This window comes from Alligator mississippiensis, chromosome 10, assembly GCF_030867095.1.
Source record: "Alligator mississippiensis isolate rAllMis1 chromosome 10, rAllMis1, whole genome shotgun sequence".
Taxonomy (NCBI): Eukaryota; Metazoa; Chordata; order Crocodylia; family Alligatoridae; genus Alligator; species Alligator mississippiensis.
The window spans coordinates 42,999,700-43,025,434 of record NC_081833.1 but is presented as its reverse complement, the minus strand read 5'-3'; the positions used below and the strand labels follow the sequence as shown (position 1 = coordinate 43,025,434).

The 25,735-nt window shown below is 46.7% G+C and overlaps 1 protein-coding gene across 1 annotated transcript; it reads left to right on the top strand.

Annotated features, from left to right (window-relative positions):
* The first annotated feature begins 759 nt into the window (after window positions 1-759).
* Window positions 760-24,655, top strand: B3GNT9 (UDP-GlcNAc:betaGal beta-1,3-N-acetylglucosaminyltransferase 9). Its single transcript, XM_006268166.4, has 2 exons — window positions 760-1,248; window positions 21,442-24,655. The coding sequence occupies exon 2, from the start codon at window positions 21,506-21,508 to the stop codon at window positions 22,742-22,744; it is 1,239 nt and encodes a 412-aa protein (XP_006268228.1). The 5' UTR covers window positions 760-1,248; window positions 21,442-21,505; the 3' UTR covers window positions 22,745-24,655.
* Window positions 24,656-25,735: the final 1,080 nt, after the last annotated feature.

The window sequence follows — 25,735 nt, the reverse complement described above, 5'->3', positions numbered from 1 at the left end:
CTTTCTGCCCAACCAGTGGTCTTTGGGATAGAGTCTAAACCTTGCAAGACAGGAAGATATACAATGGGATAGAGAACCTATGCTGGCCCAAAGAAAACTGCCTTATACATGATATGGACAATGGTGTGACGAGACTGCTAAGAAAGAATAAAATGGTTTTCCTTAACTATCCCCACAAGGTCTCCATACCTACAAGGCCATGTGTCATTGCTAGTACATTCACTATACACTGAGTCATTGAACTACCCAGATTTTTTTCTAGATTAAAAGCTCTAAATTGATACAACGGGCCTTTGATTTACAGCCAGTGCTGCTATAGCTCTTCCAGTCTACCAAAAATTTTAGAAGGAGTATTTCTACGCATTTAATAACATTCATTATTTGCAGTGTAATAGATTTCAATTTTTTTTCCACTGGAAACCAAACCCTCACATTTATTTTCATTTTGATCTGAATCAAATCAAAATTAATTTTTGATTGCAAACAAAAATCATTTTGACAAAAAATTTAAAGTCTGTGATAGAATATGAACAAAATGAAAATGGTTTGTGTCAAACAATGTCAAGGAAACTAATTGCCATTGTTCAGGCAGCTCCAGCATTCAGTAGTGGCACTCTGCCAGCCTGTACATGAGTAAAGAGAGAGTTAATTGGTGTTTGGAAGTCTCCACTCAGAAACCAAGTTTTAATCCCCACCAACTGACATTCTCTGCCCCTTTATGAGGAGTTAACTTTATTGTTCCAAGCAAACTACGTGGAACGCTTTCCAGATTTGACAGGCAAACCATCCATCATTGTACTCTCAGACACACACAGCGAGCAAATATGCAATACCAGCAAACATCAGCAGTACTCTATAAAGCTTCCCAAATCCTGAGTACGGAGACATTTGCTTATGTCACATGACCAGGACTTGGAGCCTAACTGAATTACTTTCCTTCATGCAGTTTCCCCTTTCACCACTACAATACAAAAGTGTCTGGAAAGAAGAAATGTAGAGTGTTGTCACAAGCCATATTAACACATGCACACAAATGTACATGCATGCATGGAAGAACTGCAGTGGTTTCCATAGTGAAAATGGCCCAAAATGCAGGACTTGCAGCACTGCTTTGCTCAGCAAGGATTTCTTCTGTTTCACTCAGAGGCTAAGGAATGCCTACAGTAACCATATCCAGATGTGCCTACTTGGCAACCCGCTGATGAAACATTGCTGAGGAGACACAGGATCTACACTATTGAATTGAATGTAAGTATCTAGTATTTATGTTTGATCGTGGGGGTGGGGGAGGGGAAGAGTGTTATACTAAAGGCAGTATGACTTGGAGACTTTTGTAGAGTCATACTTTTATTCAATCTTACAGCTTTTTGTTCCGACAGCATTTTTAAAGAGAAGCCATGCAACTCTGATTTGTGAACATGCAACAGCAGCAGTTAAAATCTACTTGAATTTGCTGTTTCTGGCCCACGTTGCACAGCTTGCTCTTTACTTTGCAATAGGATTTTCTTTGTATGGTTTAGTTTGCACATTTACAAGAAATTAGGAGGTTTTTCTGGAAAACCTTGGAGCTCTACCTTTCCAAAAGTAAATATGTGAAAATTTAGGCATGATACTTACAAAAAGACACCCTCCTGTGGGTGCACTCACAATGTTTATGAAATTCTATTAGCAACATTTATCTATTCTAAAATTTTGGATTTTAGTATTTTCTTACACTTGTAAGCTTTGTGTTATATGTTGTTCCAAGTTAACAGAAAGCTAGCATTTTAACAGCTGTGGGTTGGATGATGGTATTCTTATACACATTGCATTTTACTTCATGACTATCCCATTTAAATTGATATAGAGCTACTAACAGAGTAAAGTGCTAATAAATTATCAAACTCTAATGACAGAAGATTTGTATGGAAATGCGTGAAGTTTAAACCTGTTTCAGTTGCGATTCTTAAGTGCCATGTCATCAAGACAGGCCAGTTTTAATTAATTCAGAGAGAAAGAGAGAGAGATTAATACAGAATCGAAGATAGAACAAGAAAGACCATAAATAACACAGATAGCTGGAGTAAACAGTACTTTATGACAGCCATCTCTTACTTTACGGAGCAGGAAAACAAAATCCAAAGATTTATGCTCACTATACTATTGGCCTGCATTTTGATTCTGGAGTTCAGGGGACATGCAAGTCAAAGTTTTCAGAAACAGAAGGCTAGCGACAGGCTCCATGCTGAGTGGCCTGATTTATAAAAGCATTGAGCATTTGTTCACTTCAGCAAGGAGTACAGAGGAGGCTGTTGCTCAGCACCTCTGAAAATCACACCAGCTATATAGGAGCTTAAGTATGGATTTAAGAAACCTAACTTGAACACTGCCATTTTTTAAATATCTTGACTGTATGCTGTAAACCATCAGAAGCTCCCTTAAGATACATGTTAGAATCTGAATCCAATGATAAAAGAACACTTGCTGCGAGTAGCTGGATTGGGAATCTTATTCAGATAATGTGCACAAAGGTGTAGACTGGGATGGGCTCCGTTATGGATGCGGAAGATAACTCAGGATTCAGAGAACCTTCTCTTTTCCACCCCTGCCACACACATCTGTAGTTTGTGTCAACAGTCTCATGAAAGATCAAAGTAGTTGCTCCCTTAGTGAGATCTCAGGGTTACACAATGCTTCGCAAGGGGTTATTCAGGAAGGGAAGCAGGGTTGCAGTCCCAAATCCTGGACAACCCTTACACCAGACCATGACTGTAATCACTTCAGCAAAGCACTCATCCAATAGCTTCAGGTAAACAGGGATGCTGGATTGGGTCCAGTAACTGCAAAGTGTTTTACCCCATTGGCTTCTTTCAATATCTTACACTCATAATGTTGTGCTAGAGACAGCAGCCGCTTTCCTCTGCATTTCAGTATTTGCATCTGATACCTAATCAAGTGGAAACTAAAACCAAATGTCTAGACAGCCTTGCGTCTAAGATGTTTTTAGAGCTTTTCTCAGAGTCTAATTTTGGGCATCCGTTGCCCTGAAACGAAAAGGCTGACAGAACTGAAATGTGACATGAGGGGCTATGTGACCAAGTGTGACCCACCTGAAAAAGTGATTAAAGCAGCTTGGAAAGGAGTGAAATCATACTCCTAAGAATCTTTGCAAATAGAAAATTAAAAAGAAATGTATCCTGTCTTGTCCTGTTATAATACGGATTTAATTGTTAATATGTCCTAGCCTGTGAAGGGGTTTTGTAACCTCTGGGCCTCTATAGGCTACCAAAGGACAAATATAAATATAAATAGAGATGATCAGACATTTTAAGGTCCAGATCCATGCAGAAGCATCATTCTGGACAAACCACATTCCTATGTTGGCTGAAGGCTCAAAAGCTGCTGGCTTGATGCCAACTGGTTTTTAGCACCATACTAGATGTACAACAGTAGCACACAATACTAGAATTAGAGAAATAATCATTATTTACAATTAATTGCCTATAAAACATGATGTAAGGAAATGCTGGAAGATAAAAAAGCTGAGCAGGGCCTTTGCTAACTTCCATACGGGTTGTTATAAAGAGGATGGTGATCAATTGTTCACAGTGCATAAAGGGAATAGGACAAGAAATAATGGGCATGTATACACATGTATTTACATGTGCCTAAACTTAATGCACCTTTGTTTAAAGCGCATTAAGGCAATTTAGGTGTGTGTCTACACATGGACGCGCTAATGTGCATTAAGGTACATTAAAGTTAGGTTCAAAGTGTATTTATACACAGACTATTTTTCCAGTGACGCGCCGGAGATCTGCCGCTTTGGAGCAGACTTGATTAATTGAGTCTGCTCTGCATGCAAGCTGAGGCAAACTGCACTGCGCTGCATATAGTTGTATAAGCAGTGAACTGCACATCAGCATGCAGAAAATGGCAGCGGTGCACTTTTGAACTAAAGCACAAAGCACGCTGCCACCATTTTCTCAGTGCTGACATGCATTTTGCCACTTATACAACTGCATGCATCACAGCACCAGGCGCTTTTCAAAGCACCCAGTGCTGTGATGCATGCATTTGTAAAACTACCCAAGTAACTAAGTCGCATTAGTGCATGTACAGACTTGCTAATGCGACTTAATGTGGTATGTGTCCATTGATGCACACCATGTTAATATGTATTAGTGCATCTACACATGCACTAATGCAACTTAGCAATTCACGCCTAAATTTAATTCCTGCTTTATGCAGGTATTAAATTTAGGCTCACATAGCGTTAACTCACCATTTTAAAGGTGCAGTAAGGGCACACACATGCAGACATGCACCCTTAATGCACCTTAAAAATTACGATTTTAGGCTAAGTCTGCTTAAAAGAAGCACGTGTAGACACACCCAATGGGCTTAAATTAAAACAAGGAGATTTAGGTTAGATATTAAGAAGAATGTCTAACTGTAAGCACTTTTCACTTAGAGATACTACGAAATCCTCTGTTACTGCTGCAGGTTAGTACATTTGTCTGGGATGGTTTATACAGAGGAATGATCCTGCCTTGAGCAGAGGATTGGACTATCTGATCTCCTGAGGTCTTTTCCAACCTTATATTTCTTCGATTCTAATATTTATAATTCAGTAGCTTCTAAGAGCCTCAGCCATGGCCAGTTTCTCTTGGTGCTAGGTGCTGTACAAAACATAACAAAGACAATCCCTGCCTTGGAAAACTTACAGTCTTTCAGCATGGAATTCATCAAAGCCCACTCAAAATAAACAGGAATGCTTGAATTAAGTTCAGTGGGCTTTGGATCAGCTCCCAGACTTGTTGGAAAGATCTGTAAGATGTTCAGCTAATCAAATCTTACAGCAAAATTTCAGTTTGTTTATAGATTTGGAAACTTCTAAGAGTCTTAACAAAGCACTTTTTTTGGTAAATCAGTTTACTGCTTGCATTTGTTACTTCATTTTCTAAGGCTTTATGCTTTATTTCATAGCTTCCCAAGGGCCTCTCTCAGTTTCAAAGCATTTTGTCCATAGTTAGATCAAGATCAAACCACTCAGCTTTGCTTTGTAATTTTAGATCTTCAAATTAAACCTCCTTATGAGATACCCCTTTTCCATGCACTTAGAGAAGCCCACATGGCACCATATCCATTTATACTATAAACTTTGATGAGGTTTGTGACTTTGTCTGAAAAAAGAGTCAAGGCTGAAACCTGACATGTAAGACTCAAGACCACAAATGTAGCGGATTTCTTTTTCTTTAAAAATTACAATGGTATTTTTCTAAATGCTTTAGAAACTTTATAGTTGCCATAATTTCCATTGGATAGATGCTGGTGTGCTTGCAGATGAGACCATTTTTGCATTCACAATCTTGAACAGTTAGAACTTATTATGACTGATTTTTTTAAAGTAAAGTTTTCAGGTACATGCATCAGAATTAAAATTGTATTGAAAACCAACAGGATGCCTCAGAGGCTCTCTGAAGAAGTCAAATATGGATATTGTCTGAAATTCTGTATACATGGAAATTTGCACTAAAATTGTAACTGTAAATGTATGATATTAAACCAGTGCAAAAGCTGTTTATGGACAATCTCAATTCAGCATAAGACAGACTTATTTCAGTTTTGAATCCTATTTTCTATTTATCTGAAGCAACAGAAGCCCAAACAAGTTGCTCTTTAATCCAAGGGAGTGGCCACACAGGTATACAATGGCTTAACAACACATTTAAATTACACCAGTTAAACCAGTGCAGCTTTATAGTGGAGACAAGGCCTAAATCTAATCAGAAAGAGGAATAACTATAAAAAATGGGTGTACTATGCAGCTCCAATAAGGAGACTAACATATAGCAGCTCACATAGACATACCTAAGGTAGAAATTAAACAGCTGAGGTTTTTACTCAGCTTCTCATATAGGTTTTGCAACCCATATTGAAATCCATGCTGCCATATAGCTTTACTCCTAGTAGTATCTGACCTAACTAGTTTAAAGCCAAGTTTGTTATGGCTGCCAGAGCTGCAACCACTCCTTTGTCTGCAATGTATACACACCTTATGTGGGCAAGGGCTTGAGCAACATACTGCTTTCAGAAGGATTGTTTTCTCTCTTATTCTGCTGTTCTTATTGCAGCCAGTATATACTTCTCCTCTCAGCGCCCCCTGCACCCCTTCCCCCTTACCTACCCTTCCCTTTCTTGCCAGGCTGCTCTTTCAACAAAGCCTTAATCCTTTGCCCAGAGTAGGATTACAATGGGAGAGGGAATATGAAGAGTCTGTCTACTAGGTCCAAAGGGAATGCAACCTGTGTATTTCCTGATAGGATTATGGAACCTTGAGTTTCTCTCTAAGGCAGTAGTTCTCAACCATTTTAGACTCAAGACAACCCTTGACAGACTCAAAGCACGCCTCGGGAAATTCCATCTCTTCGTTTTCATTCTTTTTTTGACTAAAGAAAAATTCAGAGCAATTCTTCTGTTGCAAATAACTCAGAAAATCCACAACAGGTCAGAATGTTTTTAACATTATAGATTTCTATTTGAAAACTCTGGATTTATCTTGTGAATCGTGTTTGCACACCTAACAGTGCTAATATTGTGTGGCATCCTGCAGCACCATTGAATGAGTCTCAAGGCACTGCAGAGTGCCACAGCATCCTGGTTGAGAATCACTGCTCTAGTCTAAGGAGTAGGGAAGTGGGGGTTGTTTGGATATGTAGATAAATATGTATAGAGACTTCTGAAATGTGCTGTAAAGAAAAGCCCCCCTGTGGGGGACTGCTGGTAAATATAGGTTTCCTATCTTCCCTCAGTTGAATCAGTAAAGCTGGAAGGGACCTCAGAAGATCATTGGGTCCAGCCCTCTGCACCAAGCAGGAAAGATAACTTGGGGTCAGGTGACCCCAACAAGGTGACTGTCTAGTCTCCTCTTGAAGATTTCCAGGGTAGGTGATTGCACCACCTCTGGAGGGAGGAGCTTATTCCACAGTCTGGACACCCTGACTCTGAAGAAGTTTTTCTCAATGTTGAGCCTGAATTGATCTTCTAGCCATTACTACTGGTTTTCCCCTCGGGTGCCCTGGTGAACAGTCACTCATCAAGCCCTTGATGTACTCCCCTAGTGTAGCAGTAAGCTACTACCTGGTCCCCTCTCAAACTTCTTTTCCTCAGGCTGAAGAGTCCCAGATCCCTCAGTCTTTCCTCATATGGCTTGCCTTTTAAGACTCTGATCATATGGGTGGCTCTTCTTTGGACTCTCTCAAACTTGTCCATGTCCTTGTTAAAGTGCAGTGCCCAGAACTGGATGCAGTACTCCAGCTGCAGTCTCACCAGTGCTGAGTAGTGCAGAAGAATCACCTCCTTGGTTTTGCTGGAGATGCATGCCAGAGTATTATTTGCTCTACTGGCTACAGCATTGCACTGCCAGCGAATATTCATACTGTGGTCTATTATTACAGGTCCCTTTCAGGTCCCTTTCATTCGTGGTGCTAGTCAGTTTGGTGCTGCCAAGCCTGTAGGTGTGTTGAGGCCATCATTGGACTATTATCTTTGAATGCTCATGGAGGTAAATTAAGGTCCCAGAAAACTGGAAAGTATAGTACTCATCTTTAAAAAAGGAAAAAAGAGGACACAAAGAATTACAGATCAGTCAGTCTAACTTTGATACTTGGAAAGATACTGGAGTAACTGACCAGGTTAGACAAGCACTTCGATGATATGATTTAGACAGGGATGATACTACCTTAAATAGAGGTTGGACTATATGACCTCCTGCCTATATGGTCCCTTCCAGCCTTATATTTCTGTATTTGTAGAGTAGACGACTTCCCAAGGTCCTTTCTAGACCAATTTTCTGATTCTGTATCATCAAACAATTGATTGTAAGAAACTAGAAAATATAAAGATGATTATTAATATCCATCATGGATTTGCCAAGCTATGCCAAACCAATCAGACTCTCTTCTATGACTGTTAACAGGCTTTGCAAAGTGGGGTGGAAAGAAGTAGCTATGGCATATCTCAACTTTAGGTTAGGCTTTTGATAATGTGTTCCATGACATTCTTGTAAGTAAGCTAAAGGAGATACAGTCTAGATCAGGCTTGTCCAACATATGGCCCGCGGGCCGCCATGCAGCCCTCCAAGGCATTTTCTGAGGCCCGCGGTGCTGTGACGGGAAACGAAAGTAAACAGTTTACTTTCATTCCCACCCCTTGTCCCTTCCCCAACCCCTCAGCAGCTTCCTAATGGCTGCTGAAGGGCTCGGGAAGGGACAAGGTTCCCACACACACTGCGTCAGCTTGACGTTGCCAACACGGTGTGTGGGGGAAGAGGAGTAGCCATGTGCCTCTCGGGACAGGATGAGCCCGACCACAGCAGCAGGGGTTCAGCTGCACTTTTCCCCTACCTGCATCGGTCAGTCCCGAGCAGCACACGGCTCTGCCGCTGCCTCTGCTGACTGGTGTCGACCTGGGCGGGTCTGTCCCATCCAGAGCAGCATGTAGCTGAAGCCAGATTCCCACATGCTGCTGGGGATGGGAGGAGGCCAGCCACATCAGCACCAGCCAGCAGAAACAGCGGCGGAGCCATGTGTCACTCAGGACTGACAGGTGAAGGCAGGGGAAAATGCAGCTGAGCCCCTGCCGCTCCGGCCAGGCTCATCCCGTCCCGTCCTGTCCCGTCCCGTCCCGTCCCGTCCCAAGCAGCACACAGTTCAGCCGCCGCTTCTGCTGGCCGGTGCAGACCCAGCCGGCCTCCTCCCGTCCCCAGCTGACTTCAGCTGCATGCCGCTTTTCCTCGCCAGTGCTGACCCGGCTGGGTCCGTCCCATCTGGAGCAGCAGCAGCTGAAGCCAACTTCCCACAAGCTGCTGGGGACGGGAGGAGCCCGGTCAGGTCTGCACCAGCCAGCAGAAGCGGCGGCGGAGCCGTGTGCCGCTCAGGACGGGACGAGCCTGGCTGGAGCGGCAGGGGCTCAGCTGCATTTTCCCTTGCCTGCACCGGTCAGTCCCAAGTGGCACTTGGCTCCACTGCCACTTCTGCTGGCTGGTGCCCACCTGGCTGGCTTCCTCCCATCCCCAGCAGCACGTGGGAAGCCAGCATGCGGGGCCTCGGCAGGCGGGGTCCTGGTGTGACCTCTGCGGGGCGAGGCAGTGGGAGCCAGTGTCTGCCGAACCCCGCGCTCCTGCCTCACAGCGCTGAGGCCACCAGGGCTGTGTGTGCGGGCGGCCGGGCACCACGGTGAGCGGGGCCGTGCAGGCGGGTGGGTGAGGGGCTGTGGTGCAGCGGCTGCCTCACTCCAGCCCCCCTCAGGCAGCGCCAGCTCATGGGGCTGCACTGCTCAGGGGATGGAGATGTGGAGCTATTTATTTCTCCCCTTCAGTCTCTGGGGCAGTAGCTGGCTGGATGCAGAATGGGTCCCTCCTGCCCCTGCCCACCAGCAGCTACCATGAACCTTGCAGTAACAGGCAGGTGCAGTAGGGCTACACAGGCAGGGTCTCTCTGGCCCAGGACAGAGGGTGTTTGAATATGGCTCGCCGGCCCACTGGTTGATAAAAAGTTCATGATCTGGCCCCACATTCAAAAAGGTTGGACAGCTCTGGTTTAGATGAAACTACTATAACATGAGCTCATAACCAATACCCAAGGAGCCACCAAAGTAAACAGAGCCTGTGCTAACAAATGCATGAGGCTGAGGAACTGAATGCCAAAACAGGTGGCATACAGCCAGGCAGACACCATTACCATAGGGGATGTGGGTTTTGCCACGTGCTGTGTACAAGCCCACTGGCAAACATGCTAACACAACTGCTCTCTCCTCTCTACCTTCTAGCACAGAGAACAGCTGAGAGGCTCTGCTTTTTGGGGTATAGGTTTGCTATAGGAAAATACTCTTGCATTTAAAATTAGCCAGCTGTTTAAATCCCTTAGGGCCTTATTGCCTGTCAGATGTCATCACCCTTTTCCAGTAAATGTACAAAACTATACCCAGCAGTTGGGGACATCCAAGTCTTTCATGGTTGCAAGGTCTACTGTGTTAGAGCAATAGATGAGATGGATCATGGAGTATGTGGTATCCAACAAAAGTGCCATGCAATAGCACCATCGGGGAAAAAGGAGGTCCTAGATTCATAGATTCATAGATGTTAGGGTCGGAAGAGACCTCAACAGATCATCGAGTCCGACCCCCTGCATAAGCAGGAAAGAGTGCTGGGTCTAGATGACCCCAGCTAGATGTATATCCGACCTCCTCTTGAAGACCCCCAGGGTAGGGGAGAGCACCACCTCCCTTGGGAGCCCGTTCCAGACCTTGGCCACTCGAACTGTGAAGAAGTTCTTCCTAATGTCCAATCTAAATCTGCTCTCTGCTAGCTTGTGGCCATTGTTTCTTGTAACCCCCGGGGGCGCCTTGGTGAATAAATACTCACCAATTCCCTTCTGTGCCCCCGTGAAGAACTTAAAGGCAGCCACAAGGTCGCCTCTCAACCTTCTCTTGTGGAGGGTGAAAAGGTCCAGTTTCTCTAGTCTCTCCTCGTAGGGCTTGGTCTGCAGGCCCTTAACCATACGAGTGGCCCTTCTCTGGACCCTCTCCAGGTTATCCGCATCCTTCTTGAAGTGCGGCGCCCAGAATTGCATGCAGTACTCCAACTGCGGTCTGACCAGCGCCCTATAGAGGGGAAGTATCACCTCCTTGGACCTATTCGTCATGCATCTGCTGATGCACGATAAAGTGCCATTGGCTTTTCTGATGGCTTCGTCACACTGCCGACTCATGTTCATCTTGGAGTCCACTCGGACTCCAAGATCCCTTTCCACCTCTGTGCCACCCAGCAGGTCATTCCCTAGGCTGTAGGTGTGCTGGACATTTTTCCTCCCTAGGTGCAGCACTTTGCATTTCTCCTTGTTGAACTGCATCCTGTTGTTTTCTGCCCACTTGTCCAACCTATCCAGGTCTGCCTGCAGCTGTTCCCTGCCCTCCGGCGTGTCCACTTCTCCCCATAGCTTTGTGTCATCTGCAAACTTGGACAGAGTACATTTGACTCCCTCGTCCAAGTCACTGATGAAGACATTAAAGAGTATCGGTCCAAGGACCGAGCCCTGCGGGACCCCACTGCCCACACCCTTCCAGGTCGAGACCGACCCATCCACCATGACTCTCTGGGTGCGACCCTCTAGCCAATTCGCCACCCACCGGACTGTGTAGTCATCCACATCACAGCCTCTTAACTTGTTCACCAGTATGGGGTGGGATACCGTATCGAAGGCCTTCCTGAAGTCTAAGTATACGACATCCACCCCTCCTCCTGTGTCCAGGCATTTCGTAACCTGGTCATAGAAAGAGACTAGATTGGTCAGGCACGATCTGCCCGCCACAAACCCGTGCTGGTTTCCCCTCAGCATAATTTGCCCTGCCGGGCTCTCACAAATGTGAGCCTTGATAATTTTTTCAAAGACTTTACCAAGGATGGAGGTGAGATCCTGAAGCACAGCTCTACATATCACCTCCTCTGTAATAGTCATTAACCTGGATTGCCCTGGTCTTCCATGTCTTAAGTGGGTATATCAAGTGGTCTCTCCCACTGGGTGTTTCATCCAGAGGTTGAGAATTAGGGGGTAATTTTCAGATCTGGATTTAAGCTGTGAGAACATGGCTCCAGAAATCTCTTGTGAGGTGGGTGAAGTAATGGATGGGAAGGCACAGAAGGAGCTTGCGCAGGATACTGGGATTTTAAGGCTTCATGTGGGCTTCTTTCTGCTGGAATTCCTGAGGGAATGGGTCAAGTGAAGCTGTTGTGTCTCACTGGACTCTACTTACACACACATTAGCAGGACTTAGAAACTTCACCCTTTTCAGGCTAGACACGATATCCTGAGAAGAACTCCCTGATTATTTTCTAAGGAAATCTCTAGTTTCTGGTTACACCAGAGGGATGCTCAAACCTTGGCCCATGGGCCTATGCAGCCATGTTATCCAGCTCACAGGGCTTGCAACAGAACCAAAAAATTGGCAGTGGCGGAGTAGAGCTGTTTTAATTGCTGTTCATCAGCTGCCAAATTTCTAGACTGGTTGCAAGCCTTGTGGGCTGGATAACATGGCTCTCCATGCTACATTATGCCTGTGCATGGGGCTGAGCCACCACATTGCCAGATCTGGCGGCCTGTGGCTGGGCCAGTGCAAGGCTGGATCCAGGTACTTAGGGCACAACCCATACACCAACCCCACACAGGATCTGGCCTGAAGACCAGTCTTGTGCCACTCATCTGGCTGGCAGGACCAAAAGACTTGGCATCACTGGGTTACAGAATTAATCTACGGATGCTTCTGTTATCATTTATTTGTAAGGGAGTTTTTTTTAAAGAGCATTGTATCCAGAGCCGTATAGGGCATTCCTGTATCAGGATCCCTGGCCCACAGTAGTTTTGTGTAACAAGGACCTAATGCACCTGGAAGGGGAAAAACTGCTTTCTCTTTTTGCCTGATGCTCTGCCTTTGAAAGCAAATGGCTAGAGTAATGGAATTGTGCTTTACAACAGGCTACAGAACCTTCTGCAACCAGCTTCATTGGGAAAAGACAAAAGCCTTGAACTTCCCTTTCCAAAGCATAGATGACAGTAGATATAAACAATGCCAACCGGTATTGTACATCTTGTAGCATTTTATAAGAAAGATAATTACCATTCTCCCCATTTTCTAGGTAAGGAAGTGAAGCACAATGAGAGGTGACTTGCCCAAGGTCACTCTGATAGTCAGTGGCAGAGCAAGTTTGGAACACAAGGGTCACGTCCAAAGTTAACTTGCACTCCATATAATTGAATGATTAAACAGAAATTCTAGAACGGAACCATGCAGTGCAGACTGGAAGGGACGTGAGACAATTGCTGGTGTTATTTTAATGTCAGGCATCGTGATATAGTTGCCTATTGTGAGTGTTGCCTAAACATCCTTTATGCACCTAGAATTCAGGGAGGCCTCAGACACTGTGTTAGCACTGTGTGCAAGCAGAACATCAAACTCAGAATGAGTCCAACTAAGGTGTACATCTGGAGTACAGTCATGGCAGAGTAAAACTCAGCTGCACATCTGGATTTGGAGAGAAATGTTTATTAACTTGCTTGTTTTAATTTTTCATATTGGCATTTCCTGTTCTTTAAGAATAAGAGTTGCTTTCTTCCACTCCTTTGTCCTGGAGGGCTGGACTCATGTTTGCTGTTGTTGAAGTGGAATGAGACTAACCAGCAGATGTGTTCCTGGCAGTTCTTATTGTGATGCCACAAGAAACAACAAGGTTAGATTCTCTCCCAGTTTAAAGGTGCTGCAAAACACCGTATGCTCTGTTTACAGATGCAGCAAGAGTCTAGGATCCACCAAACAAACAAAGCTGGCTCTTTGAGATGGACTTTTGGAGAACAGAGCTAGGTCTGTGAGATGATTGTCACACTGAACAGCTGACTTTTTGGTCTGCTGGGGCCCCAGGGTTAGCTTGCTCCTGCATAAACACACACAATATGCATCAGGGCTACATTTTCTGTTTCCTCATCTGAGAGCCTGGCATGAAAAGTGAAGACAGTGAGAGCAGCCAGTGTTGAACCAGAACAGCTGTATCAGTCAGGTAACTCATACAAGCTACCAATATTTCATCTCCCAAGGGAACCTGCAGTGCACCTGAATGACTACCCTGTGTGGTCTTATATCCTGCAAGGTGGCTGCAAGGCACCACATGGGCTGGCTCAACTCGGAACACTGTCCTAGGACCTTCCTGCCCACTCTGTACAGCTGTAGTTAGGCTGGTGTGATATTCTTAGGGGGAGCATGGGATGCCACTCCTACCTCTGCAGCAGAGGTATGTCTGTGCTTTTACCGCATACTGGGGGGTCCAGTAACTCCCTCTGATCAGCCCTGTTTTCTTCCGTAAGCAAGAAGCAATTGGAGGGGCAGCAGGGCTTTGGTGTATGCCTAGAGAGAGAGGATGAGTCCTGCACCTCCACTACAATCTAAGGCTTGGTGGCTCAGAAGATAGGTTCCAGTGGGTACCTGGGGGTGACAAAATGAAGCCTCCCCTATAATTTCCCCTGTCTCTACTATTCACTTCCCTGTCCAAATCTCAGCTGTCCTGAGACAAACAGTTTGATCATTTTTCCTATCTTCTCTTTTATTGTACTGAACTCCCACAGTGACTCCCTCCCTGTATCCCGAACTTTGGCCCTCTATTTTCTGTTCAAGGGAATTTAACACTAAGGGTAAAACCTAGAGCAGATGAGACTGCATTCCCCCTCTGTACCTGTAGCTCTGTCACTTGGGGTTTGTGTACACTGAAGCTGGAGGCAGACATTAGCTTAACCAGCTTAGCTACCAATAACAGTTTGTAGCTGCAGTAGCACCAGATTCACTCTATGGGCATGTCCACACATGCAAGCACATGCACTTGCAGCAGCTCAAATAGAAGTGGTGCAAATTTGAGCCAGGGCTTTTTGCCTCAGTGCATGTGCTTGGACATGCACTTTGCTGTTGGAGCAAATTGTGCCACTTGGGGCAAAATAACCCTGCCTGGCTCCTCCTGGATCTGGAGCCAGGGGAAGCTAGAGCCCAGGGCCAGTACCTGTGCTGTCCTCGGCAGTATAAAAAGCTGCCCTGTCAAGTAGCTCATGGTCAACTAGCTCTCAAGAGCTTCTGGGGCCCAGCCAACTGGTGCCTGGGGATACTGACCTGGTGCCCAAAATTCCCCATAGGCTTGCATGGGGTTGACATTGTCCCCGGAAGCCAGCTGGCTTGCATTGTCCTTTTGTGCCAGCTGGACTGCTGAAGCAGCCCTGAGCATTCCCTACACCCTCTACCCACTGCAGCAGTCTGGCAGTGGAGGCTGCTGCCTGGCTGTGACCTGCTGCGCACCTGCCAGATCTGGAGGGTAGGCCTGTGCAAGTAGGCAGCTATTCAGTCCGGCTTTGGATCCAGCTGCTTTGCATGCCAGGGATCTGATCCGGAGCTCCGGACCGTGTTTCCACTTTGATCCGGCCGAAGCAGCTCAGAAGCTTCATTACCACCTCTCAGATCCAGCCATAGGGTATAATGGGGAATCAATGAAATATCTATAACTTTGTTGTTCTTTGTCTGCTTTAGATGAAACGTGCAGGGGTGGTAGCCTCTGCTGAGAGCATGAAGCCTGCCAAGTTTCAAGAAGATCAGTGCAGGGGTTTGGGAGGAACTGTACCCCAAATTTTTTAAAGCAAAACTCATGTCACGTGTATGTGTTACACCACAGTGGGGTGAAAACTGCAGTGGTGGTGGCCCCTGGTGAGGCCACAAAGCCTGCCGTTTCAAGAACACACACAATGTCACCTGTGTCACGAGTTTTGCTTGTCTGCAGCTTGAGGTGCAGTTCCCCCCAAACCTTATCTTATCTCCTTGAAACTTGGCAGACTGTGGCCTCAGCAGCAGCTACCACCCCTGCAGTTTTCAGCTCGCTGCTCCTTAACGCACACAGGGTCATCTGTGTCACAAGTTTTGCCTGTCAGCAGCTTGAGGTGCAGTTCCCCTGAAACCCCTGTGCCTATCTCCTTGAAACTTGGCAGGATTTGTGGCCTCACCAGGGGCTATCACCCCTGCAGTTTTCACCATCCTGTGGTGTAACACATAGATGTGATATGAGTTTTCTTTCAAGAATTTGGGGTGCAGTTCCCTCCGAACCCCTGCACTGATCTTCTTGAAACTTGGCAGACTTCATGCTCTCAGCAGAGGCTACCAGTTTTACAAATTTCATCCAAATCAGACAAAAAAACCCGAAGTTATAGCTATTTAATTGATTTCTCATTATATCCTATGGCCGGATCTCCAAAGAGGCTCCAAAGCTTTTCCAAAGCACTTAGGAAGCTCCAAACCACTTTGGAAAGCCTAGCAAAGCCAGCACTTCGATCCGGACATGCTGCTTCAGACGCCGAAGTGTCCGAAGCTTCTCCAGATCTGCAGCACGGTCTGAAGCCTCGCACAGCCCTACTGGATGGGGACTGCACAGCCAGTAGAGGCATCTGCCCCTCTGGGCCAGCTGCCAGTGGGCTGTGATTGCAGGGTTGTCCTCTGTGTGACACTGCTGCCACATGTGGCCCCTGCCCGGCCATCTAGGCAGCTATCGCCCAAAAGATGTTCCAGGTGTGGTGGCCTGCTTTGAACTGTCAAAGCACATCTTCCTGGCCCCATTTGGCCAGGAGATCAGCCACAGCAAGCTGGGTCCAAGGTGCCAGCTCTGAGCAGGCAGGGTCCTGCCACTGGCCTCCCTAGCAGGAATTCTGGTGTTCCCTATTGGAAAACTGAAAAATCCTTGATAAAAAAATCCCAAAGTCACTCCGTAAAGTACCACAAAATCCATGTTCCTCCACAAGTAAAACAAAAGACCACTATAAAGAGAGAGAGAGAGAGAAACAGTGATCAGTTGGACAACATTTTATTGATATATCTACAGTGTTAAAGCAAGTCTCTCATCATTATAATAAAGTGAACTCTAAATACATTTTTCATGAATTCATGAATATATATTTTGCTGCCCTCCCACAGGGCCTATGGCCTCCACATAGGGGTTACGGCTCCCCAACAGGGGATTCAGCCCCCACACAAGGGCTACGGCCCCCCAACAGGGGCTACCACGCCCCTGCATTGTCCACATGCCCCACCTCAACCCCCCCAATTGCTGCCCCACCTGGTCCCATCCCCTACCAGCTGCTGCAGCCCCCCAGATGGCTGCCCCACCCCCACTCCCCCAGACACCCCAATGGCTGCCCCTCCCAGCTCCATTCCCCACTTGCACCCCCAGGCCTCCATGGCTGTCCCCCCCCCTCCCCCGTCCCCCTCCCCTCTCCCCGCAACCCCAGGCACCATCACTTTAAAGGAAAAAAAGAAGAAAAAAAAACAGAGAAAAAAGCCTCTACTTACTCTAAAAGCAGGGCTGGTGGGGCTCCAGGGCCTCCTGACAGAGTTCCCCTGGGCAGCACAGGGCAGCAGGGGGCAGGAGGGCCCGGTCTGGGGCTGCTGGGGCCGCCCCTCTGCCCTGCACTGTACAGGCGGGGTCCCAGTGAGACAGACGGCAGCTGAACTGCCGGTAAGTGCTGGGGTTTTTTTTTTTAAACTATGGGGATGCTGGAGTGGGGGGGCAGGGATTGTGGAGCAAATTGTGCCACTTGGGCAAAATAACCCTGCCTGGCTCCTCCCAGAACTGCAGCCAGGGGGAGCTGGAACCTGGGGCCAGCACTTGTGCTGTCCCCAGCAGTATTAAAAGCTGCCCTGTCCTGGCCCCAGCAGTACAAAAACCTGTCCTGTCAAGTAGCTCAGGGCTACTCACTCTCAGGAGCTTCTGCGGCCCAGCCAATTCATACCTGGGGATACTACCCCTTGTGCCAGCTGGACTGCTGAAGCAGCCCTGAGCGTTCCCTGTACCCTCTACCCACTGCAGCAGTCTGGCAGTGGGGGCTGCTGCCTGGCTGTGACCTGCTGCGCACCTGCCAGACCCAGGTGGGGACTGCACAGCCAGTAGAGGCATCTGCCCCACTGGGCCAGCTGCCAGTGGGCTGTGGCTGCAGAGTTGGCCTTTGTGCAGCACTATTGCCATGTGTGCCCCTGCCCAGCCAACACCTTCCAGGTGTGGTGGCCTGCTTTGAACTGTCAAATCATGTCCTCCTGGCCCCAGTTGGCCAGGAGGTCAGCCACCTTCAGCTGGGTCCAAGATGCCAACTCTGAGCAGGCAGGGTTCTGCCACTGGCCTCCTGAGCAGGAATTCTTGTGTTCCCTATTTGAAAACTGAAAAAACTCTGATAAAAAAATCCCAAAGTCACTCTGTAAAACACCCCAAAATCCATGTCCCTCCACACTTAAAACAAAAGAGCACTAGAGAGAGACAGAGAGACAGTGATCAGTTGGGCAATGTTTTATTGATATATCTACAGTGTTAAAGCAATTTTGAAGACTACCGGTGTCTCTATCATAACAATAAAGTGAATTCTAAATACATGTTTCATGAATACATGAATATGTTTTGCTGCCTCCCACAGGGGCTTCAGCCCTCCGCACAGGGGCTATAGCCACCCCCCCCAGCAGAGCCCACATGCCTCACCTGCACTTGCTCCACCAGCCCCCTGGATTGCTGCCCCGCTTGGCCCCATCCCCCGGTTGCTCCTGCAGCCCCACCCAATGGCTGCCCCACCCAGTCCCCTATGGCTGCCCCCCACCCCCCAGCCTCTGACACTTGGGAAAAAAAAAGCCTCTACTCACCGAGCAGGGCCTGGGGGGGCTCCAAGCCTCCTGACAGAGCCCCCCCCCCGGGGCAGCACAGTGCAGTGGGAGGCAGTGGGGCCTGGGCTGCAGCTGCTGGGGCTGTCACCCTGTCCCGCGCTGTGCAGGCGGGGCCCCAGTTACCCCGACAGCAGCTGGAACTGCCGGTAAGTGCTGAGGTGGGGGTTCTTTGTTCCTGCCCCCCTGGGATTCTGTGGGGGGGGGCAGGGATCTGGGGGGCTGGGGGGGATTGGGGCCAGGCAGGGAAGGGATTGGGGAGACTCAGGGGGCAAGCAGGGGGTGGGGCCAGGTGGGGCAGGGATCTGGGGGGCTTGGGGCAGGAGGGGCCGGCAGGGGTCCCCCTCCATGGTCCCCTTCCCCAGCCCCACAACCCCTTACTTACCTACAGTGGAGCCTGGGTCCAGTTCTCTGTGGCTGGCATGCTGCCTGCCCTGTACAGGCAGGCAGTGTGCTTCAGCACCAGGGCAAGGGCTAACCATAGAGACACTCTGGCAGCCAGAGCATCTCTGTGGAGGACCCAGCCTCTGGTTGCCTCAGGGTACAGTCTGGAACCATGCCCTGCCCCCCTTTTTTTCTTTGCAGGGTTTTTTGACCCCATAGATATCCAGGGGTCTAATTTTGCCCCTGTGCTGCAAATTTGCAGTGCAGAGAACATTTTCTTATTCCTGCACATGCCTCTTGCAGCGTTGCAAAGGGGTTTGAGATGCTGCAAAAGGCACGTGGGTCATATTGAGACCTTGATTACATATCAGAGGTAACTAAGTATGTTACAATTTCACCTGTTTGCAGCTTCAGTAAACAGCAGTGTTTAGTTGATTCTTAACCAGTTCTGCATTCTTGCTCTGTCTCCAGTTGGAGTACCAGGATCATATCATTTAGGCACAAATATTAGGTTAAATAGAAATAGCTCCATACATAAAACAGTGCTGTGACACTGAAAGGTCTGGGGATTGCTCTTTACAGGTGGGAGGAAAAAAACCTAGCTGTAAATCAGGTGAAGTCTGAAATACAGTTCCCCCTGACCCCCAGGACAGATGTGTATGTGCACGCATGCTCACACACACACACACACACACACACACACACACACACACACACACACACACACACACAAACTTGGGATGCCATCCTCAGCTCCATGGTAGCTGTGGCCCATCTAACTTTTTATATGCCCGCCTTTTAGCCCGTAGACTGCTCTGGATTTCTCTGGTCAGCCAAGGAAGCCTCTTGGCCCCTTTCCCCCTTTTTCCCTGCATCAGGATCGTCCCCCTCTGTGGCCAAAGGAACACAGGGCTGTTTATTTACCATGTATCAGTTTATTTACCATGTATCAGTGATTGGACAAAGGGAAAATGGACCACTCGTCTTATTGATTTTGGCAGCTCTCTAATTTCTAAAACAATAGTATGACCATTAGGCATTACAAAAAATAACTATTAAAACCCTCCACCCATTAAGTAAATGATAAAGAAAACATCTGAGCTAAATGTGCATTTTCAGAAGCACACCCTTTGGACTCAAAGTAGATGTGCAATTACTATCATGGGCATGCAAAAGTTAGATTCTGCATACAACTAGGAATACCATATTTCCAGTTCCAAAAAAGAGGATACCAACAAGGGGGACACCTCACTTCCAACCCACAGACCCCAGCCCTGCCAGTGCCCCTCACTCCTAGCCTGCAATCCCCATCCCTCCTGCTGCCCCTCACTCTTGACCCGCAGACCTCTCACGACCAACCCACAGTTCCCCTGCTCCCCCCCGGGGCCAAGCTAATGCTCCACTCACAACCCTCAGCCCCCTGCTGCTGCCAGTGCTCCCTGCTCTTGGCCCACAGCCCTCCATTTCCCCTGTGCCCCTCTTTCCCCACCACAGCCCCCCCAGCCCTGCCAATACCCCTCACTCCAGACCCGCAGCCCCCCCCCTGCTTCCCCCAGCCCTGCCAGAGGGAGCCTCCAGCTGCCCCTATCCCAACCAGGCCAGAACACGGCAGCTGCAGTGGCTCCAGCTCCTGTAGGTGATAGCAGAGCAAGTCTGGTTCCAGCCCGGGCTGCAGGGAGGAGGAGGAGGAGGGGATGCCTGCAGGGAGAAGGAGGAGATCTCTGCCCCAGGCTGTGGCTCCTGTGGAGTGCCAGGAGACCAGGCTATGACCCCCCACTCCCCCCTGTCGGGCAGCATTTCCTGGGTGCCCTGCTCCTGTGAGCATGGGCACTGGCCCCTGGTACCACTAGCCTGGCCACGCAGCTCTCCGCAGCCTGCAAAAGCCACTCCCCCCCCCACAAGCCACCCCCCCACCCTTTCCCTTGCTGGAAGGGCAGGTGCCTTCCCCTGCCCCTGTACCCTGCCACAGCCCAAGCGCCTAGACATCACCTCCCAGCACCGGCAGACACCTGTCCCCACCTCAGACACCCATCCCCTCCACCTCCCCCACCCAGACAGTCCCCAAGCTCTGGCCCTCCAACCTCCCACCCCCACAGACTTACCTGCATCCAGATGCTGAGGCTGTTCCCACCACCCTGCCTGGCTGCATGCCAGCCACAGATGCATGTGGTGACCCTGCCTCCAATTGCCCTCCCCCAAGTCCTATCAGTGGAGCAGAGCAAAATCCCAGACATTCGATCATATTTTTAAAAACTGCCCAGACGGAGATCAGAGGACCCAAAAAGAGGACATGTCTGGGAAAACTCAGATGTATGGTAACCCGCAATATAACTATGACTCTACATGCACACAACCCCCACCATAGCCTTGTATAGTTCTTCATTTATGGGTCCTCTCAAAACTATGTGCACATATCTGCTTGGCCATTTAATGTTCAGCCTTCAGCCACCTCTTACTTTTGAAGACATGAAAAGCACTAAAAGAATTAGAAAGAGATCACCTAGCATTATCAGGTCATTATTTTAAGAATGGGCTTGTGCACAGTTTTACACCTTGGTTTTCTAGGCACCAGAAGCACCATATTTTTTGAGATTTGTAGAATGAGTTTAAGAGTTGAGTATCTCACACTCAAAGAGCAACATGATCCAAATTGCCAGAGTGCAGGACTGGAAAGCCAGGTCCTCCTGAGTTCAAATCCTTAATCTGCCCTCAATTTGCTGTATAGCTCTCTCTCCAAGGAGTTTTATGGGGATTACTTAATTATGTAACCGAATGCTGTTTCTCACTGATGCTCCATGTGTTTATTTGCAGATGGATATAGCCATAAGGCCGCTCAAAAACAACTTGTAACATTCCTGGTAACCCTCTGGAAACAATGAAAGTTCGGCTCAAAGGAGATGCAATCTGTACCCTTTTCCTTGTTATAGCACTTTGCTCTTTACTCTATTCCCAGCTGGAACACTTAGGTTTAGCAGGTAACAAGGAACAAGCTCACAAGAAACCTTCAGCAACACAAAGAATCTTCCCAGACCCCCAAGCCCCTGGGAGATACTCTCAAGAGGAAGTGATAGTAGCCAGACCCAGAATTATTATTACAAAGAAGGCAGAGGTGGATGATTATTCCCAAACTACCACTGTGTTCCCACTGACTTATTCTACCTTTGACTTCAAGAGCTACCTTCTCAACAAGGACAAAAGAAACTTCAAACTTCTCATTAACCAGCCCAAAAAATGCAGAAGAACGCCGGGAGGTCCCTTTTTGCTTATTGCTATCAAATCAGTGGTTGAGGACTTCGACAGGCGTGAAATTGTCCGTAAGACCTGGGGCAGGGAAGGTTTGGTACATGGGGCACAGGTTCAACGAGTTTTCCTTCTGGGAATACCAAAAAATAAGTCAGCACTGGCTACATGGGAGACCCTCATCCATCAAGAGAGTCAGACCTACCGGGACATTTTACTCTGGGATTTTATGGATACCTTCTTCAATTTGACTTTAAAAGAGATACATTTCCTGAACTGGGCCAATGAGTTTTGTTCAAATGTGAACTTTATTTTTAAGGGAGATAATGATGTTTTTGTCAATGTGGAGAACATCATTGACTTCCTTGAGAGGCGTGACCCCACAGAGGACCTCTTTGTTGGGGACATAATTTACAATGCACACCCCATCCGCGTGAGAAAGAGTAAATACTACATCCCAGAAACAATGTATGGGCTAGGCATGTATCCAGCCTATGCAGGGGGAGGGGGATTCTTGTTGTCCAGCCAAACCATGAAAAAGCTCTCTGAGGCTTGCAAAGAAGTGGAGCTCTTTCCTATCGATGATGTCTTTTTGGGCATGTGCTTGCAGAGGATCAATCTCAAACCTGTTTTGCATGAAGGATTCAAGACATTTGGCATTGTGAAGCCCTCTGCTGCCCCACACTTGCAGACATTTGAGCCCTGCTTTTACAAAGATCTCATGGTGGTCCACAGTCTAAAAGTACCAGAGATCTGGCTTATGTGGAACTTGCTGCATAGCCCACGGCTTTCCTGCACCCAAAAGAAGCAAGTGAAAAAGCCATTCCAATGGAAGAAGAAGACTAAAATGATAACAGAAGCTGCAACTTCCTGATAAAACAGACAAAGTATGACAGAAGCACATGGTGAGCCAAGCTCAAGCAAGGAGAAACCAAGGCAGACTGCAATGTAATAAACTTGGTTTAGAAATAGAGTATTTTAGCACTTTTCAAGTACACAAGGGCAAGTTTTTGCAGAAGCCTGTCAGATTTCCTGGTTTGTACATACTATACATAGTAGGAATTTCTCCCTAACATAATTCATATAATCACAAAATTAGATTTATTAGAACTGCAATAACATTTAATCCCCTCAGGGATTACATTAGAGAGAAGACTCTAGTCCTATAGGGGGAACATGGAGAAAGAAGGGAATAAGAAATAAGAAATTAAGGATGGTGTCACTTGCAGAGCAGAATATAGGTAAGTTGGCCACGTGACCCAAGATCCCCAGGTAATTAGGAAGGGGCAGAGTTGAGATGAGCCTTAAAAACAAGGACAAGAAGTTTCAATTGCTCCATCTTAAGATGTTGATATCTCATTGCTTATAGTGACGTATACAAATTACACACCTGTTAAACTGCTGCTGATCAGAACTCAAATTGGGTAGGTTCCTAGCAAGCTGATGAGCTTGATTTATATTCAATGAAAGCTAAAAATCATTTGAAAGTGGCAATCTCTCTCTCTCTATCTCTCTCTCTCTCACTCTCTCTCACCTTTGCAGACCAGATCCTCAGCCAGTGCAGCTCCATGTTTGACCTCTATTTGTTAAGAGGAATGACATATAGGACTCCCACAAGCACCACATTTCTTTCTCTCCCTCCTTTGAACTGGAAGGAAAATTATCAGTATAGTGCACTAGTTTATAGATTGCGGCATTTTTATACTGAGTGCAGTCAACTATAAGAAGCAGCTGGGCCTTTTCACATTGCTGAAGACACAATTTTATTATTCAGATAAAAAGGTTTCAAAATAAGAGCCTTTCAAAACGCATTACAAAAGAACAAACCCAACCCCCCTCTCTCCCCCTCTCCAAAAACCACCTCACCCCCAGACTCTGCCATCAAATGGTATCCTATGTCCTGTTTATTGTTTTTGTATAAACATTTTAAACTTTGGAGAAGATCACCAGCTTATTTGACATCGAATGAACTTTTTTCCACTTAAAACATTTCCCCCCCAATAACAGTGAATCTTAAAACAAACCCTTCCTTGGACACCACAATTAGGAAGTGAATCATTTAAAAAGGGTCAGAAAGGTCTTTTAATCTTGGAGATGATGGATCTGGATTCACAGCTGGCTGAAACTGTTTCCCAATTTTTATGAAACTTCTTCTCTCAACAATGTCCTGAGAGCAGGGCATTTAAGCATGTGCTAAACCCATCCTTATTTTGGAGAGCTCTTACACAAGTATTTCAAGTCAACAGAACTTTAAGCACATTCTAAATCAGAACCTAGGCCACAACCGTAATTCAAACGTGGGACTCCACAGAATTCCAGCCTTTATTTTTCTATTTAGCCATAGCCAAAGCTCAATCCTCACTTCAACTATGCAGAGAGTGAAAAAAGGCTGTTAAGGGCATTGATTCACTACTGCTATTAAAGATATGCAGCAATGTGTTCCAGGTTAAAATTTAGCCTTATGACAACATATTTTCAGGAAGAAATACCAGCTACAGTAGACACTGAAGATCTGTAAGTTGATCTGTAATAGGTTGGCAATTTCTGGGAATACGACTTTATACACATATATATTTCCACAAGCAAAAAAAAATTGTAGAAAAATATATTAGTTCTGGAGAGGGTGGAAATATGTCATAGCCTTGTCAGTTGGAAAACCACCACTCAGGGTCTGTAGTAAATGTGCCATATGTATGTATTTATGAGCTGTACAGAAAAGTGTTGTTATTAGTTGGGTAGTTGGGAAATTAGTTATATTGTAATTAAAAGCAACATGCTTATCCAATTATTGGGATTAATTTGGTTTGTATGTATGGGTGGTGGGAAGAAGTAAGAAAAAATGATACATGTATTTTTGAACAGAGAAAACAACCTGCAGAAGAAAATTAGTTATCTTGGATACCACAGCAAATCCTTTCTAATGAAGGGGTTTGTTATTCTAATGAAAGAAAAAAATAGTTGTACATACCTTAGAACTTCTCATCACGTAACTACTTAGATCCTCCTGTCCTCATGACATCCAGCTGAGTCTGCTTAAACTGAAGACAAGTCCTCAGATCCACCCATAATCATGATGGCTCTTTATTCTGAGCTGCAAGGCCAGACAAATTCTTGCTCTTCTTTCTCTGAACATTGCTTCCATAGCTGCAACACTCTCAGAGCACAGCATTAGTGTCAAGACTGCCATATTATCCATTATTCTTAATGTAAATATCTCCCTGATGTTGTGGAGACAGAGCACAGGATTTTGTAGGAGGAAGCAACTAATCCAGTCCTGAAAGAATGGGTCTTGGTTTCCCACTAAGTAAAAAAGAGGGGTAAGCCCAACAAGAGAATTAGCCAAACTGCCTGGAACAAAGAAAGGCTATCATTGGGACACCAGCATATGTCCCAAAAGCTAGCAGGAGTAGAACTGGCACAATTTATTCACCTCTGTTGCCCTCGTTTTTGGAATACCTCATTTCTTTGCCCAGGAAACACCAGGACCCATCATTATTTGACAAAACTTTGTGCACAGTCCATTCTGCCTGATATCAAAACTTTCCATCTACCTGTAAAAGTGGCAGTGCTGAGCTGCAGGTTCACACTGAAATAAATGGCACCACCAGTCCCCCATCTCCTAGAGGAAGGCTCTTCTACTAGCTCACCCACTAGGTTCATTTGATAACACTGGGCTATTTTCTTTCTGAAAATGCTAATGTCTCACTCTGTGTTGCCTTGCAGGCTGTCTGGAAGCCCTCTGTGCAATGGGTAGAATGAAGCCTCAGAACCATTTTGTAAGACCCTAGGCCTATGTGCAATAATAATGCACCAATAGAAGTTTCTTTGGAAGGGATAGGATTCTAATTTTGGAACCAGGAAGGCT